General features: G+C 42.2%; 1 protein-coding gene across 3 annotated transcripts in view; it reads right to left on the reverse strand.

Moving 5' to 3' along the window:
- Positions 1-18,215, reverse strand: part of cdc42bpb (CDC42 binding protein kinase beta (DMPK-like)) — a 58,232-nt gene that overhangs the window by 6,829 nt on the left and 33,188 nt on the right. For 2 of the 3 annotated variants that reach the window (XM_072682702.1, XM_072682701.1), the window contains exons 7-29: positions 16,920-17,120; positions 15,696-15,944; positions 14,718-14,961; positions 14,392-14,511; positions 13,974-14,107; positions 12,826-13,068; positions 11,602-11,712; positions 10,666-10,904; positions 10,451-10,556; positions 10,216-10,340; positions 10,000-10,105; positions 8,159-8,307; positions 7,053-7,150; positions 6,646-6,725; positions 4,167-4,250; positions 2,974-3,051; positions 2,690-2,795; positions 2,446-2,582; positions 2,151-2,290; positions 1,928-2,009; positions 1,619-1,835; positions 1,336-1,398; positions 623-1,219 (exon numbers count right to left, since the gene is read on the reverse strand). In XM_072682702.1, the coding sequence (XP_072538803.1) occupies positions 623-1,219; positions 1,336-1,398; positions 1,619-1,835; positions 1,928-2,009; positions 2,151-2,290; positions 2,446-2,582; positions 2,690-2,795; positions 2,974-3,051; positions 4,167-4,250; positions 6,646-6,725; positions 7,053-7,150; positions 8,159-8,307; positions 10,000-10,105; positions 10,216-10,340; positions 10,451-10,556; positions 10,666-10,904; positions 11,602-11,712; positions 12,826-13,068; positions 13,974-14,107; positions 14,392-14,511; positions 14,718-14,961; positions 15,696-15,944; positions 16,920-17,120 (3,709 nt within the window). Of the gene's footprint in view, positions 1-622; positions 1,220-1,335; positions 1,399-1,618; positions 1,836-1,927; positions 2,010-2,150; positions 2,291-2,445; positions 2,583-2,689; positions 2,796-2,973; positions 3,052-4,166; positions 4,251-5,895; positions 5,947-6,645; positions 6,726-7,052; positions 7,151-8,158; positions 8,308-9,999; positions 10,106-10,215; positions 10,341-10,450; positions 10,557-10,665; positions 10,905-11,601; positions 11,713-12,825; positions 13,069-13,973; positions 14,108-14,391; positions 14,512-14,717; positions 14,962-15,695; positions 15,945-16,919; positions 17,121-18,215 lie in introns of all 3 variants that reach the window. The other variant, XM_072682703.1, reaches the window with a different exon arrangement.

The raw sequence follows: 18,215 nt of genomic DNA on the forward strand, positions 1-18,215 counted from the left end.
CTGGTGTCTGGTTTGATTCTTTAGGTTAGTGCTAAAGCCATGAGGCGAGTGCAGCTAAGAAATAACGAAAGCTTACAGCCATTAGATTAAGTCATATAGGAGAGGTCTTTAAATCTAGACAAATAAACCCACTTTAAATCTTCAACTAGATTTTGGAACATTGCTGTGAGGATTTGTTTGAATTTGATTGTGAGGTCAGGATGCAGGACGATTCATCCCCAACCACCATTCCCAACTCATCATTTTGAGGGAACTTTATAACTCTCTAACCCCCACCTGGCATTAGGCATTGTGCCAATAGGTTAATGTCTATTTGCGCCAGAGAGCGCTATTCTATTGGCAGTACTTCACTACAGGGACTGCACAAGCTGTGGGTGTGCATTTGCACATGCGTTACTAAATGGGTGCAACTTACAGTAACTGCTTTAAGCTTCCATTCCTAATCAGCTACCTTAGACTAGAAAGCACCAGTGCAAAATAAGAGAAGCAAACATGTCTTGGCTGAACAAATACATTTGTGGTACGATTATGTAAGATTACAATTCTGACCAACCCATGACTTTAGGGTTAATATTGGAGCATGAATGTCCACTGAAACATACAGACACACACAGATACGTACTGCAGGCAAGTGGAGTGGCAGGCCACATAAGCTCCTGTGTGCGGGAGCGGCGTCCCTGCGCATCGACATAGATGCCCAGCTGACTGAAGCACAGAAGCAGCTCATTAGCTCCAACTTCCATGGCATGCAGTGCATCCAGGGGCTGCTGAGCAAGGAAGGCCAGCGATGGGTCCCCAGGGCTAACCAGGCTCACAGGTGAAGACTCACCCTGCAGGGCAAGCAGGGCAAAACCCGATGGGTAACCAACACACAAGCGCTCACGCACCATTCCCAGCCACTGGACTACCCCAGGAGCCTGAACCTCCCACAGCTTGCGGTAGTGAGGCTTAGCACGAGTGATCTCATAACATAGCACTTGGCGCTTAACAGCTGCTAGCATGCAGGCAGGGCCGCCAGGTCGCAGCACCCCCGTGGTAAGAGCTTGGCAGCCTTTAGTCTCGGTCAGTTTCACGTCAAAAGCTGCTTCGACGCCTTCCAGTGCCCCCCAGGGGTGGAGGTGTACGTGGCGATTGCGACCACAAAGGAGAACCACCATCTTCTCTTTGGGGATCAGATCAATTTGGTGAACTTTCTTGCAGTCAGCAGCACGAACGATTACTTGAGAGAACAAAGAAACAAAAGATCAGTGGCTAAGAAGTTTGAGAAAACAGATTGAAGTTTTCAGTTTCAGTTTTTTAAGGAAATATGGCATGTAAGGGGTATAGGATTCATACCATCTCTGGTGATCTCAACCACAAACAGGCCCTCTTCTGTGCCCAATGCAATTCGCTCTCGATCTATAAAAGAGAAAAACATTGTGTGAGAAAAAGAATGAAAATGTGATTATACTGGTAAAATCAAATCCTGTTGAGAACCAGGAAAAAACAAACAATCTAACTCCAATTTTTACAGGTGTTTTTTATAGGATTGTCGTAATCTCAGTTGTAAAGAGACAAGAATCACAATCCTATCTCCAGAAATTTCCCCAAGCCAAAAATAACATCAAGGCTTGCTGACCAACAATGGCTGCGGACAGCGTGGTTTTGATGGCCGGCAGGCTGCTGTCGTAAGCCTCGTGCAGGACGTGCACTACTCGGTTCTTCAGGAGGTTCTTGGCCAGGATGCTCTGTAGGCCCTCCAGGATGCCCACCCACTTCCTCTTCTCAGCCTCACTCTCGGCCAGGACTAGCAGCGACACAGCTCGAACTGGGGAGCTCAGTGTGGAGGACGTTACCTGTGCAGGACAGAAATGAAGGGTCAGATGGCCAGGGTGGAGAAGAAGACTTAGTATTCTACAGATTTAACCTAGGCAAAAAAAGAACTTACCCTGAAAATGCAGGGAACATCTTTGCGTGTCGCGTGAATGACATCAGATGCTAACACAGAGCTCACAGAGAACTCCTCATCTCTATGTGGTAGAAAGAAAACATCACATGAGTTAAAATCAGTCCACTATATGGTATAAAAATAACATTTGTCACACAGAAAGATGAAAAGTGAAACAGTCCATGTCTGTTAGTATGTTAATGGTAGAATAAGTAAGAGAGACCTGAGGTCGAGGACTTGGCTGGCCACCACAACAGGCTGAGTGGACTTCCCTTCAGGAACCTCGTACAGGAAGAGCTTGCAGTCACAAACCACAGCATATGCTCTCTGCCAGCCCTTCTTTACTCCAGTGGGCTTTGGGATCTAAGAGACCAGAAACCACACACAATAATCACATGCGTCACCTTCAGTATCACTTTCATATGCATTAAAATGGAAAACCACATAGAGAAGTGAAAAAATAAAGCACATAGAAATCAGTCAGGACAGTAGGATTTGGACAGCTTGCCCCAACTTACCCTAACAAAGCCTTTGTAGGCTGTGCCTATTCCCCTCTGTACATCAATACCCAGAGGCCTTTTGGCCTGCTCTGGTGGAATAGGGCACACTTGAGGAGCATTGTCCTTACAGGACACATGGCAGATGAAGGAACACACTGAGGGAAAAAATTAAACAGTAAATAATAGTTTATAAAATCAATCGTTCAAGCCTGCAACAGCAGTGCTAATTGTAGCATTTGAGGATGCAGTGTGGTACACCAACCCTCGCAGGCATAGCCCTGTCTGATCAGGCCCACCATCAGAGAGGTGCAGTGTGTGCACTGAGTTGGACTGGAGAATGTCTTAATGCTCAGCTGGTGAGCTTTAGGCTGTGGAAACAAACACCATAAACGCTGATCAGAACCTACTATCATGGCAAAAAATAAGCAAAACACAAGCACATATTAGGAATGGAATCTAAACCTTAGTTTTTCTGACTACATTTTTTCTAATATTTAAGTCTAGACTAAGAGAAAATATTCTATAACTGGGCCGAGAGAGCTTTACCTTTGGTGCAGTGAGCAGAGAAGACTGGTAGACTGGAGAGGGGGCAACTGGAGTGGTTGCTGGGGGCTTCGCTGGTTCCTGGCAAAAGAAAGAAAATAAGTCTTAATGGGAAGCTTATTTTACTTTTATGAGATAAATTAGGTCTGCTTAAAAACAAAACAGTTAATCCTATTGTTTGTCAAGCTAAATGTTAGGCAGTCGTAAGTATCATGCAATGCATACTCTGTAAAACTAAAAAAGGGGGCATTTCAGAGCCATTTGAAAGATGCCTGTACAATCAACAGCATCCTGCCTTAAAACAGAGTTTTGTCTGAAGCAACCTCCAGACCCTTTGGCCATGTGAAAGGTAGTAATACAGCCACAACATACACTAAGCTGGCATATACTATACATGTCCAAAAGTGTACAGAGACCTCTTCCCATTAGGGGCTTCTTTAACCAAAAAATAAAATAACCTGCCTAAGGCAGGGAACTTCAAATTCTACACTCTTTTCTATCTGTATATATTATGTTTCTTCAAGACACATATAATAAAACTTTGAGGAGTTTAAACCAGATGTGTCTGGATCAGACTTTAAAAAATTGGCCCAAGGTCATATCAAGAGAGGTATGCCACCCCCAGCACTGGACAGTGGAAGTGCATTCTCTGGGGTGAGTAAGCTCTATCGAATGTCTTTGGGATGAGTCACGATTCAGAACTAATCATCCCAGATCAGTGCTTGACCTCACTAACACTGGTGTGGCTGAATACAGTCAAATCCAGACAGCAATGACTCAAGAGTTATTGTAATCCCTACAGATTTACTGGCGCAAAGGGGAACAAACCTCCAGTGAATACCACTGAGTTTGGAAGAAACATTGGATGAGCAAAGTGTCCACAAACTTTTGGAAGTTGTGTAATTTTGTTTGGTGACAGGCAGCACAAAGTGATTCAAACAGGTGGTTAAGAAATAAATACTTGGTTAGTACATCACTTTAGCCCATCCCAGAGCATCACAAACACTGTCTTACTGAATACTATTTCAAAAAGGGATGTTCTGTGCTTTATGAGAATGCTGTAATAAAGCACCTCAAGACCGGGTGAAACGAAGTGACCAGGAGAGTGGAAGGCTTGCTATTTCAGACAGTGGTTGTTGAGCCAGGAAGTGAGCAGTGAGGTGGAATGTCAGAGGAAGTATAAGGTGGACACTCACATCCTGCTCTGAGGCCACTGAAGGGGAGGAAGAGGGAACGTCTGATTTCTGAGGCGTGGCGTCCACCTCACTGACTGAGCTAGTCTGGAGGAGAAGGGAGAGGAAGACTTGGGTGAGAGGTAGTACACTGTGTGTTTGTGGAGAAGGAGCTGGTAAAGTTAAAAATGTCACGTTTCATATCAAAAGATAGGCTAGTTAACCAGGCCAGAGATTAAGCCTAGTCTTAAGCTGAAACTATTTTTACTAGAAGAAATGCAGTGTCCTTCCAGGGCTTTTAAAAAACCCTCCACACAAACACACTGAGAGTAACTTTCTAAATCACCAGGAAACCTCTAACTGGATGTGCCCTCAGGTTTAAACTGCAACATAATTCATGAATTCTTCAATATTATTAGCATTTTTTAGTTACGGTCTAGACACTTAAGGTCTATAGCTGTGGTATCAGATGAACCCGACAGTTAAATCAGTGGCCATGAACCTTCAACCATTTATAAATCTGGTTCATGCTGGTTGCAACACAAATTACTTTTAACCCACAAGAGCCCATGGTGACCCTTTAAAAGATGTGGAAAGTTCCTTACAGCACTTTGTCCTTAACTTTAACTCATGAAGTGACATACTCAACATATACCTAAACTGAACACAGTTTGTGAATGTGTGAGCTCATTGCAAGTGTGCTTTAGTGCAAGAGACAAAACCAGCTTATTTTATGTGTTTATATTTTGGCTTCTAAGAGGTCTGATCAAACATTTGAATAAAATGCCATTACACATAACACTAAATGATTAAATACAAATTATTCAAATGCTTGCTGACGTGTTACATCAGGATTTTGACCTTACAATATTTACAGAAGTAGTCATGTGATCTCTATCACAACAAAAAAAACACTGATGAGCTGTTCAATTAATTTAACTGATTCAATTCTTTTTGGGTCTGGGTTCTTATGGGTTACATATGTCAATTAGGTTTGCATACAGAAATAGTCATAATTAATTTGATTTTAATTCAAATAATTTGAAAATTAATTTGATTTCTCTCACATAGCATTAGTCAGTATGTCATTATGTTCAAGGTTTTGGTAGCAATGAGCCTCTACTACTAATACTCTTACCCTCATACCCTTTTCACTGGCTTTGTACCCATGATCATCAGTATTCAGAATATCTCCTCTCACAATGCAATTATCTTTGATTTGCTTTTGCATGGTTTTCTCAGTTAATAATTCATTCCATATTAAGGGGGTTATTGCTACTCAACACTCGGAGCTTGCATGACTCGCAGCATGATTTTACAGTCTAGACAAATGAGGCATGACATGATTCACATTAGCCTTTTAAGAGGTTAGAAGGCACAAGGAGGTGGTTAATGCTAACTCGAGGGTGCTAATCCTGAAAGCTTGCTCTATGCACTGGCTTGCTACCCTTTAGCACCTAGAATTAGCTTTGACGGGATCTGGGACTTGGCGAATTACAGATGGAGAACAGTCTGCAGACAAAAAAAAATAAAACAAAACTACAAAAACAAACTAGGTTCCAGAAATAAAACTCTACACATGAAGGCATTTCAAAGTGAGATAAAAATGAGAAGAGCCTCAAAGACCAACTCTTGCTCATCCTAAAGGGATATGTATTAGTCTATATATTATAAGGCTTATTGTCTGCCGACTGCATCTCTCCTGGGTTAAAGGTGACGGAGGGGTTTGGGGAGCTCTGAACAGCCAACTTACTTCATCCCAAAATGCTAGCAGAGAGGATGCAGACGAAGAAGAGACAGAGTCCTTTTTGGGGGGACAAAAATAAAGTTACAGATCACACAGCTTTTTTTTTTTTTTTTTTTTTTAAATCAGCCTCAATTCACCTTGCCGTTTGTTTTTTCTTTAGTATGAAAACTCAAGCCTCAAAAACTGACAGCTCAATAAAAAGAAAGGAGTTCTGTTCTGTATTGTAACCCAGATAAGGTGTGTCCCCCCAGAATACCAGGCTAAACTGACCTCAAGGGCAGCATCTTAAAAAAGAACTACAGAAACCAGACAACTAGAGATTCAGCACCGGAGCTCACTATAGCTTTAGACCTGTATAATATTCCCAGAAGTGTAAGAGCTCCTCATAGGAAATCATTAGTGTATGTAGTGTGTGTGAAATAGCGCAGATCTTTCTATTCTGCTGTATTAGAGGAGAACAGGAAGCATCGCATCACACACATTTATACAACTTGGCTTCGCATGTATTCTCATGAACTGATTATCGGAACTGTGTAATCCAAACGATCCAAGAGCCACCTACTGAAAACATTCAGTTATGCAATGGGGATGTCCCTGCATTAAAAGAAAACACTTTTATTTTTTATGGAGACACATGGTGCCTTATTAATGACAGCAAAGCCAGGTAGCATCATTAGGATGATCACAAACAGAGGGAAGGTTGTTAAGGCTGGTCAATGCAAAAGCGGATGGATATTTGTCAGGAGGAACACTCACTCTGAAGGTCAGGTCATGGGCCAAGGGAGAGGTGTTGAAGTACTCAAAGATGGAGTCCTGAAAGTCTGGAAGTTTCAGACCTGCAGTAAAGACAATAAATCCGTAATTTGAATATACATTTTTTAAAATAAAATATGTCTGGAAATTTGGTTTCAATGTCAATTTTATATAGACAATATATTATATTATTTTATTTTATTTATTTGATTATATTATTTAATTTTATTAAGATCTTCCGTCCTTATCGTTCTGTTACATCAGTGGAAGAATTGACAACGTATCAGCAAATCCGTGTACAACACAAATACATAAAACTGATTTCGTACACCTCTTTAAAATGACCAGACTGGACGGGCTGGAAATCTGTTTTCTGTTAAAGAATAGCAGGATTTGTGGTGGGCCGTTACCTCTGTCAGTCCGTGAGCGACTCTCTTCCAGATCTTTCTTCATGCCTTCTAACTGTTCCTCCAGCTCCCTGTTCCTGGCATCTGAATCTTTCAGTTTGCTGCAACAGAAACAATGGCTTAGACATGAGAGATGCAACAGGTAGCTGCAACACAAAAATGCAAACCAAATATTTCAATATTAATCTACAGCATTTTTGTCTTCAAGGACATGATTTACGCACATTTTGGGGACTTTCCTGCTTAAACACACCAGAAGAGTTTAGCTGTTGGTTTTGGTAGGGGTGTTTAAGCTGTGAAATAACCAAACTGATGAACTCCAGGTACCTGTTTTTGTGTGTTTGTATAAATTACTATTTATAAATTACTAATCAGTTAATTTAAATCAGTCAATTTTTCACATTTTTTGTGAAACAAGTTTTGTTCTTTCAAAGTTAATCTTTCTTCTCTTACAGTCTATTACTGCCGTCATGTGAAAACATTATATTTTCACTTGACTTGACATGACGTTTAAGAGTTGAGCATCATTTTTCACTTTCATGATAAATTAATTAACTGAAATGATCTAAAATGATGTAAATTTTGTACATTCACTTCCTTTGATAACATTAAAAGCTTGCCATTTTTGCCAAAAGGTTTTCTGTGACTGCAGTATTATTTTTTCCCCTTAGAAATGCAATATTTTCACAAGCCATTAGTCAAACTGTGACTGATTAATGCAGTTACAAGGCCCACTTCTAAAATCCATATTCTCAAATTTAGAACATTTTAGATAGACAGAGAAATACTAATGTAATGTATATAACCCTAGTGGTTCTAATAAAATAATAAAGTCTAAAACACGTACATTTACATACATTTACAATAAATATGCTTTTTTTTTTTTTTTTTTTTACAAAAACTCTACTATCATCTTATTTATGTTAAACTAACCTTTGAACTCAAAGCGGTAGGTTTGACTTCAAGTGACTTATTGGCAGAGTGCAGATGCGGTTTCTGAGTTCTGAAATGTCTGGTCTTACTATTAACACAACAGCGGAGGCTGACTAAAGTGGGGTAGCAATTTCTCTTCAAAAGCCATAAATTTGGGCAAGGCTGAAAGCGCTGACCTCTCAAAGGAGATGTTAGCCGCCTTGACCTTGCGCAGTTCTTCCTGGACCAGCTGCTTGGCTCTGATTTCAGCGTCCAAAGCTGACTGCAACTCCAAACGAGCAGACATGTCCAGTTTCTGACTGCGACGCACCTTCCACAAGGGATCCTGATGAAGAGTTAAAAGAGTATAATATGAGCGGGGTTATGGAAGGTCGCCAAGTTCATATCCAGGATTCAACATCCAGCAGGACTCTGAAGATCAAGTCTACTTTGGGTACCATGCAATAAATCTTGACGTTTAGATGTCAATGTTCTCATCTCATAGAATATTACATTGTCGGGACACAAAGAGCGCCAGAAAGTACCCACACAAATACAAAGTTAAACCATGATTTCAGCTACAACAGAAGCATTTCAGTGGAACGTCAGAGATAGATAGAGACCAAGGCAATCAGAGACAGATATGGGTATTGTGAAAAGCAGAGTCAAGAGTTTCTTTTCCTAAAGTACATGCGGGATTTTGCATTTTGTATGTAAGCAGAGGCTACCAGCATGACTCCATGGCTGATGAGAAGCAGTGAATAGTAAATTTCAAATCTATATTAATTCCATCTCAAACCACAGACTTCAACATTTCCTCTTGTAATTCAAAGACTACATCAGCTATGTTCACAAAGAGCTGCTGCAGTTAATAATAATGAGTCAACTAAATGATGAGGTCAGTCCAATGATGATTTTGCTGAGAATGTGTAGGATGCATACTGATCCCAGAGCATCAGCATTCAGCAATGGAAAGCAAAAATTCATCTGCCCTTCAGTATTCCTCTGAACGAGAAAACAAGTTCAGACATCATTTGAAAAACACTTCTTAACAACTGCACTTGAGATTCAAGAGGAAGCATGGACAGATGAACAACAGCCATGAGAGCAATCCGTTTTCCCCTCTCCTTTTGGGAGCCGATCCACATTGACTGCAGGATTTGATGGATGCACTCACCCGCTTTGTGCTCCTAAAAGCCACCAAAGACTTCTGGGTGGGGGTGCTCATTCCAGACCCTTGCTAGGGCAATAGGTAAGAAAACAACACTTTACAGATCTATCACATTGCCTAAGAGAACTCTAGGGTCATAAGGCCAAGCTCCCCATGAACATTCATACATGGGCATTAATTATTTATTTTTTTGAAGGAAGTCCAAAATGGAAAAAGTAATAGCAAAAGGTGTCCTCTGGGTTCTTTTTCTGTTAAGGAACTTAAAGCATGTTGCACTTAGAGAGGCTTTATTCACCACGCTGCCAAAGAAACAACAATAAACCGGTAACTCTTAAGGATGGGGACAAACCACAACAAATGACCTCTTCAGGGACTAGGGTCTTGTCTGAGGGTTACCTATGGACAACATGCAGTATTTTCTCTGCACAGAACGCTGCTGCTTCCCTTTTCCTTGTTATTTGTCCTTAATCTTGTTAGTGAAGGATATTAAATCAAACGTGACCTCGTTCCTCACCTACAACAGCAACATGTCACTTCCCTTCAATCAATTTTCATTAGATTTGCTATTTTAAGGTTCTGAGGAGAACATACTTAGCCTGCTCTTAATTATATCAGCACTGCACTGTTACTGTGCTATGGCTCAGAGGAGTTGAATTAGAGAAGGAGGGAGAGAGAGCAGATGAAAGAGAGGTAAGATGTAAGAGGGTAAAGAGAAGGGGTAGACAGAAGAGGAAAACAGAATTTGCTCATGTGCCCTTAATTACCATTAAGGGAACTTAGTTTACAGTAGCTTCTAAAACAGAGTACAGGCAAAAAAAATGCTAAGGGGGTGAACAGGGTGCACAGGAAACAGCAAAGGGATCATACCAAGTGCCTGGATCCCAGGCTGGAACTGCGTAATGACTCCAACTCCTCAGTCATTTTAGAGGCCAAAGCCTGCAGGTAGCCACGGGCATCCTTCTCATCACTCACCCTGCAGACCAACCAGACACAAAGCAAAGCAGGTTATCACAGCATTCCTGGGTATGCGTACCTGTAGATGTGTCACGGATAATTATGGATGGTTAACGTTTTTTTCTATACCACTGAATGATCTCAGCAATCTGCGCCTCCCAGTGTGCAACACTCTCTTTTTTAGATGCCAGGTCCTGCAGCTCATCCTCCAGCTGTCTGTTCTGGGCTGTCAGTTTGTCCACGAATGTGCAAAGCTGGAGGGGGACAAGATATCAGGGTCAAAGATCAATGTTCTATCTGTTCTATGCTCTCTAAGCCCCAGGCCCTCCCAGCTTCTTCCACAGTGGCTCCACAAAGTCCTTACCCTATCCGTTTCTGAGGTTAGCTTGCGGTTCTCCTCGGTCAGAAGGTTGCGTTCGCGCTCATATTTCTCCTTCAGAGCACCCAGAGCCTCATCCATTTCTGTTTGCCTGTCCAACACAAAAAGACACAAACTTAAATGCAAGAAGACACGTTCTCACACACAATTTCATACTTTGCCAAATCTAGTACCTTACACTGATTCTGGCTCTCACTCACCGTTCCCTCTTGGCCTTCTCCAGCTTGTCCTTGAGCACAAGCAGCTCCTTGTGCAGAGACAGCTGCTGACTCTCAGAATCGTGCAATTCTTTGCGCAGGTTTTTCAGCTCGGTGCTGTGGCAGGCCTCGCGCCTCACAAGCTCCTCCTCATAGAACAACACTTTCTTATCCAGCTCCGACTTCACCTTCGTCAGCTCCTGTTGGGTCTCAGCGCTCGCACCTGAAGCTCGCCCACTACCCTGCTTCCCCAGAGAGACATAACTACGTTAGAAAACTTGGAATAGTTGAGCATGATTTATCACTTTCATGAGATGCAATCCATCAGGCAAGACGGATTTGATTTCAGAAGTTCTTTAGAGTTGAACGGGAGATGCTAGGCTACCACTGTGGCCAATCTCACCTTTGTAAACCCGTCCCAAAAAACACCTCTCAATTGTCTCAATCGTCTCTCAAACCTGGAGTGTATTTAGATAAGCGTGGTGACAGTCTAAGTGCAGTGTTCATTAGCAATGTCAGCCTAGCATGTCCTGTTGCAAACTAAAGAAGAAAACTCCAGCTGTGCACCTTAATTTACGGCAATATAAATAACACAACACAACACGACCGACAGAGCTAAAAATAAACCAGGCAGGATATCCCTTTATCTGGAGGGAAGAGGGGAGAAAGAAAGAAAAATAAAGACAGTGTACGCAGAAAGCAGGATGATTCATTGGTGAAACAGGGTGGAAGGAGTTGGCCAGCTGGAAGAAAGGTGGAACAGGCCCACAGGGAGGCCCAAGAGGAGAACGGTTAAAAGACAGGTACACAGAATTAGGTGGAAGACAGAGAGACGAGTGTCTATTTTTTTTTAAAGGAAGAAATTAGGCCAGAATGAAAGAATACATCAGAGAAGGAGCAGAGAAAAAAGGAAGAGAAGATGTGTGGAGTGATGCAGACCTTTAGTTTCTCTAGCTCACTCTCCAGTTGCTTTGAGTAAACTTCACTGTGTTCTCGCAGCTTCCGCTCTTTTGAAGCCTCCGCCCGAGCATCTTCCAGCTGAGATTCCAGCTAAAAGACAAACACAGACACAAGCAAACAGACAGAAGTGAATAAAACACAGACACTGCTCTTCACACTCACTCACACAATTAGAAAAACACACATTTTTTCTCTTGGCCTGATTTCAACCACACACCCTAAATGACATTCCGCTGCAGAAATCGGATACTTGAAGGGTGGGGGGTGGGGGGGTGGGTGCTTCATCCGGTTATTGATCTTGCAAAGCCATATGTCTCAAAGTATCAAAGTCTTTCCTCCTAAAACACGGCTTAGATTCTGCCTATTCCAAAACAAATAAATGTAAACATGTGTAAATTTGAAATTGAGGGTCTGCACATGTGTGAGTGAGCAAGAGAGCAAGTGTGCAGGACTGAGGAACAATAAGCAAACGTGACATACACTTTGGTCGGGAGAAATAATTATAATGGTTTTGACTGTGGACTTTTCCCTATACCCCTCTCTGAAGCCTCAGTAAAAGGAGCCTGGCTACGCAGTGTTGCCCATCTGGCCCTGGTTAGCCATACAAGTCCACTGAGGGTCGAGGGGGGTCAGCGAGGAGGCCTACAGTGAGGTGGGGGCGGGGGGTGCAAGGGGAGAGCTGCAAAATTCCTGCTGTCGCCCTTGGAGACCTGAGGCTGCTGAGTTTAAGCAAGGCCTGGGTCCACTTTCTCCCTGTGCTTCTGTTGTGTCAGTATGGAACTCCAAAAATGCAGTGCATTTCTTGCTGTAGTCTGATGGTGTGTGCAGTCAGCCCCAGGGGGAGTTTGGCGTTATGCCGGGTTATAAATACTGCAGGACGAAGCATTGAAAGAGTAGAGCAGCGCAACGACCCAATACCAAGATGACATCCGGCACTAGGTGAACAAGCCTCAGATCTGTAGTGCTTCTAATACATCTCAATTTACTTTAAGGCAGGACTAATATGTGGACATATGGGAAGAGGAGCAATAGCTTATAAAAAAACACAACAACATCATCTACAACACGTATTGAAAATAGTCCATAAATTAGTTTTTGAAATTTTTAAATGTGTATAAAAGGCTGATGAACACAGCTTCATATTTCAAATTATGAAACAGTTATTGCCCCCCCCCACACACACACACACTACGCTGTTCTCACCTCTTTGCGGGCCTTCTCGGTCTTGCGAATGTCCTGCCTCATGGCGTCGATCTTCTGCATGACCACGTCCATCTCCTCCTCTTTGTCGCGGAGCTGGCGTGAGAGTCGCTGCTTTTGCGAGCGCAGCTCTGCCATGCGCTCATTCAGCTCGGAGAACTCCTGCATAGCCAGCTTCCTCTGCTGGTGAGCGTCCTTTAGCTCCTTGGTCTGAGATTTCAGACGCTCCAGAGACTCCACCAGTTGCTGTGGATGCAGTCACAGGAGAGAGACAAAAAGAAAGAGATTGAGTGAAAAGAACAGAAGTAGGGGTACGAGAGAAACAGATGCGTGTGTAAGAGAAAGAAGGAGTGGAAGAAAAAAAAAAGATAGCAGCCCTGGCAGCCTCAGAGAGAGGACTGAAAAAGAGGCTGAGTGAGAAATAGAAATCGTCAAGAGAATTGGAAGCGCTACGCTAAAAGAGAGGAACTTGCTATGGCTGGTGCAGCTTTTCTACTAAAGACGGGGTGCATTTCTAAAATCTTATAAAACAATGTGGCCAATATGTCAAAATCCTACAGCCAGCAACATATCACTGCAGTAGTAGAGCCAGGAAGAGCTGTGGGTCAAGACTGGAGTGGAAGAGCAGGACAAATCCAATTAGGCAGAAATGCATTGGCTTGGTAGGGAGCTCTGCCTCTGCTTAAGTGAGGCAATGATGGCATTAATCATGATGAAGGAGTCCAGTGTGGATAAACACTGGAAAGGAATGAGACAAAGGGTCACGATATGGGTGAAACCAAGAGGGCTGGGGGGCTTGGGGTGGAACAGAGGCTGAAGAGAAAACGTATTCGTGCCTATGTGCCGACAGCTGCCTGGATGACGACAAGCCATTTGTGTCACATGAAAAGAACACAATGGTATCTTAGAGTGAGTGGTGGAAGGACTCACTTTGTTAAATCATGTCTGTGTAATGAAATTCACAGCTACATCTGCAGAATGCTTCTCTGATTTATTAAAGTTTCACAGTTTTTCCTTCTTTTAAACCGTTCCCTTTCTTGATCTTGAACAACTATTCAAATAACAGATTAGGATCCAGAGCTTGTGAGAAAGATGTGAATGTGAGCATTCACACATCTGCCTGGTAGCCAGGGCTTTGAGGCCTTCACTACCTTATGGATGTCCTCCTTCTCTTGTCGCAGAGCTTTGACCTGTTTGTCCAGAGCCTTCAGCTTGGTGGAGGAGCTTTCGTAGTCCTGCCGCAGGGTCACAGCTTCCTCCAGCTGGTGCTCCAGCCTATCGGAGTCTGAGAGAAGAAAACACCCAGTAAAATGAGTAGACACTTCTACCGAACCGGCCATTACCACATAGCATTACCACAAATGACTCATTACCACGGCTTATTACAGAAACAATGATTTCAAGAATGATCTTCCAAGAAAGTGTCGATTTCCTTCATGAATAACATGAGTTCAATCTCTTTACTCATCGCTGGCAAATGTGGGTGTTATCTTGGTCATGCTGCTCTGTCACCATGATAATCTCTGTTATGGTGTTCTCCATTTGCGGTTAGAGTAGGTTTCCAATCACCTGCTAGTTTCTTCTTGAGGCGATCAATTTCCTCATTGAGCTTCTTTATCTCCTTGTCACGGCCCAGCGTGCCTGTCCCACGGCCTGAGCCGTGGAGGGACTGCGCAGCCTGGGTGGATTCTGGGAAAACAGATGTGAGAATGATTGCAACATGTTAACAGTCAGAAGAAAAAGGGGGGGGGGGAGCAACTGTAGCACTAGACCTTTCTGAAAACACTGAATTTATTTAATCTGTGATTGTGTGATCTTGGGTTTTGTACAGTATGATTTAGTAAGTTTTAGTCATGTACCCTTCTTCAAAATCATGGATACAGGCGATTCTATACCTTGCAACTTGCGGCTGAGCTCCTGTTTCTCCTGTTCTAAAGAGCGGATTCTCCTTTCAAAAGCCTCCAGCTGCAGGCCTCCATCCTCATTGCTCAGCAGCCCCTCTCCTGAGCCACCGTCTGCGAGCGCTGCCAGCCTCAGGCGGCCACGGTCTGAGAAACAGCTCTCTGTGGTGTAGGTGAAACCAACAAAGGGCAGATGCTGGCCAGTGAAGCCAGTATGAGAGATGGGAGGAGCAATGTCCTGCATAGAGCAAACAGACAAGTCAATGGTTACATCCTTGAGAACTAATTTTGAGCCAAAATAAGATCTACTAAAATTATGAACAACAAAAAAACAACAACAAAAAAAAACCCAAAACCCACACACATACAAAACACTAGGCTGAACATTGTTGGACAGAATCCCACAACTCGCAGCAGGTTTGACCAGGTTCACACATTGTTTCTTTTAGTTTTGCACCGAAATTTCCTGCTCTGGTTTCAAATAGGCCTGCCACTTTAATAGAATTTAGCCCATATTTACCCTTGCCTCCTAATGTTATAAAGCTTTTAGTCCAACATGTAAACAAAATCTTTCATAACATTTAAGATTAAATTTCTGTGATATATCAAGACACGGATTTGGATTCCCACATGGTGGCGAGGGGGTTCTGGTTGTGCTTGAAAAGAAGTCAGTCAAGCTATATCCAGATTTGGACAAAATGAAAATCAAGGTCGATAAAAACTGTACAGAGCTTAAGCTTCAACCTTAATCCAACACAGCAGATCCAGGTAATGATGGCCTTAAAAGGCATCTAAATATTTCAGCAGGGTGTGTTAAATCTGAACTATCGAGTGTGGTAGATCTTAAGAACCACAATTGGGCACCTCTGCTCTAGTGTATATAGCTCATTCAATAACAAAAGGGTCAATGCTTTAATGTTAAATGATTTTATGACCAGGAATAATTGAGGGCTGTGGATTAGCAAGACTCACTGGATTTTTTAGAACATCGTCATCTACATCAAAGTTGGAGGTGTCAGATGGAGAGCTAACGTCAGGAATGTAAGGAGCTTCAGTGTTGCGAATGTTCTCCCAGTCAATGCCTGTGAAGAAGGGGTGCTTCCTAAACTCCTTAATGCCGTTCTGGCCAAGTCTGCGCTCCCTGCTGCAGATTAGCCTTTGGATCAGGTCTTTGGCATCCTCAGACACGTCTGTGATGTGAGACGGAAACTGGAAGCGCTCCTGGAGGAGGACAAGAAAGTTTTCAAACAAATGGTACACAAAAAGTTGACACATATTAGCAACATAAACCAGTAAACTCTTTGCCACTGGTTACATAAAAGGTATATTTGGATATTGTACTTAAACCTAACTAGGAATTCTGTAATCATTAGTAGGTAACAGCTTTTGGCCAATCTGCCATATCATTTCTAGATAAGGAGTGCAGAAAATATGTTGCATCTGTACTACAGAAAGAGGATTTCAAGATCTCTGACTTTTACCATAAGGAAGTAATATAACTAAGGTAAAGCACATACTAATGAGCCATATTATCAGGTAAGTTCAAAAAACAGCAGCATATCCATATAAAACAATGATCAAAACATGGCTATAGATTTTAGAAATGTAAAAAAACAAAAAAACAGCATGCAAAGTTCTATGCTTCAACAACAGTTTACACTACAGCTTTATCTGCAGTCCGAAGCTCTGCTTATCATTTAACCACACAAAATCTGCATTGTCTTCTTGTGACTTTGCAGAAAAAGAAAAGTGGTTGCTGCAAGTCAGTCCACATTAACGGACATGTAAAAATGCGCCAGAGCACGCATGCTTACTTGCTTGCTTGCTTTGAAGCAGCATTCTGTAGAGCAAACTCCTTCGTGTCAATGCAAATTCCACCCAAATCCGTCTCGCCTGTCATGATCTGACAGCCGTATTCATTTCCTCAAATCTTATTAACCTCATAGGGAGGGAGCTCAGCCAAAGAATAAAGAAGTGCAAGTGCATTTCCTAAACTTCAAATGTGTATGATATAAAGTTGACGGTTTTGTTACAAATCAATGATGTGAAAAGTTCTCAGTTTGTGTTAAACTGTATTGGTTTTATGAACATATTAATGTCTCAATATATAAACTAGTAGCTTTGACTGTAAATGGTGTGCAAAATGGAGTGAGAAGCTTTACATATATACACATACAAAATTGCATCTAATGTTACCTCATGGTTCATGATCTTGCCGTATGTCTCGACCAGAGACTCTGCATAGAAGGGTGTCTCCCCATACAGCATCTCGTACATGCACACGCCTAGAGACCACCAATCACACTCTGGTCCATATTTCCCCATGCCATCCTCCATCGCCTGCAGGATTTCTGGAGAGATGTAGTCTGGAGTTCCTACTGCTACTGATGACTGAACCTGTTCACAGACAAAAAGAAAGTAAGGCCAAAAAAAACTTGTAAGTAATAAGTATTCACTTAAAAAAAACTGAATTAGTTATCCTTTTAGAAACTATCAAAGGCCATTAACCAAACAAAAATACTTAAAACACTTTAACATTAAACACTGTGGATAAAACAGCATAAAGGTCTCAAAGGAATAAATGAAAGACCAGAATAGGCACTGAGCAAGCAACCCTGTGGTGGAAACTTGCTTAAATATCACAATGGCACAGAGTCAAAGAATAAAGAGCCCAAGCTAAGAGATGAACAGATAAATGTAATAACTATGTAATATAAGTGGCTGATAATGAGGCAGCATTCAGAGCTAAAAGCACAGCATGATACATTTGGGGGTAATACAACAACTTTTATTCACATCTGCTCCTATAAAAAAAAAATGATCAGCTTTTGTTTAAAGTTGAAAAGGTGAAAGGTACACCATGTTTACACCAAGGTACATATGTGCTTCACTGGGCAGCCAGTGAAGTTTTCACCAAAATAAACACCAGTTTTTCATACTCCACAAGCTTTCTTCTTAAGCTTTGTAGTTTTACAGTGATGCCAGGTATGTGGATCAAAGGCTAAAAAACAAACCATGCAAATAAAGTTCACAAGCAAGTGAGAGAGCAGGTTAATGGGACAGTGAGCACAGTCCACTGGGCAGAAGTATGAAGACAACTACTTCTCTTGTCTTTGTCCCAGTTCTTCAGTTTCTTTGGCAGTGTGTGCTGGGACTGCTGCTGCTTGACCTGTCACTTCTCCTTCAGTTGCCCGGCATGGCCTGTCACCACTCTATGCTATTATGTCACGGTCACACTACTGAACGCTCGAGTGACTCAAGCACACACACACACACACACACACTGAAACTACTGTTAGCCTGGGACACAAGCAGTTTCCTGGGTTTCCTTCTAATCCAAATGTGTTTAGCTTTTTAGGAAAATAACTGATGCAAGGGCACAGTAAAAAGATGACTTCCCGGTGCATTCGAGTACAACAGAAAATACTCTAATCAAAAAGTCTGGTAAAGCTCACCCTGTGGACAGGATTTAAAAGTAAAAGTGAGAATCAC

The sequence above is a fragment of the Salminus brasiliensis genome, chromosome 1, assembly GCF_030463535.1.
Source record: "Salminus brasiliensis chromosome 1, fSalBra1.hap2, whole genome shotgun sequence".
Taxonomy (NCBI): domain Eukaryota; kingdom Metazoa; phylum Chordata; class Actinopteri; order Characiformes; family Bryconidae; genus Salminus; species Salminus brasiliensis.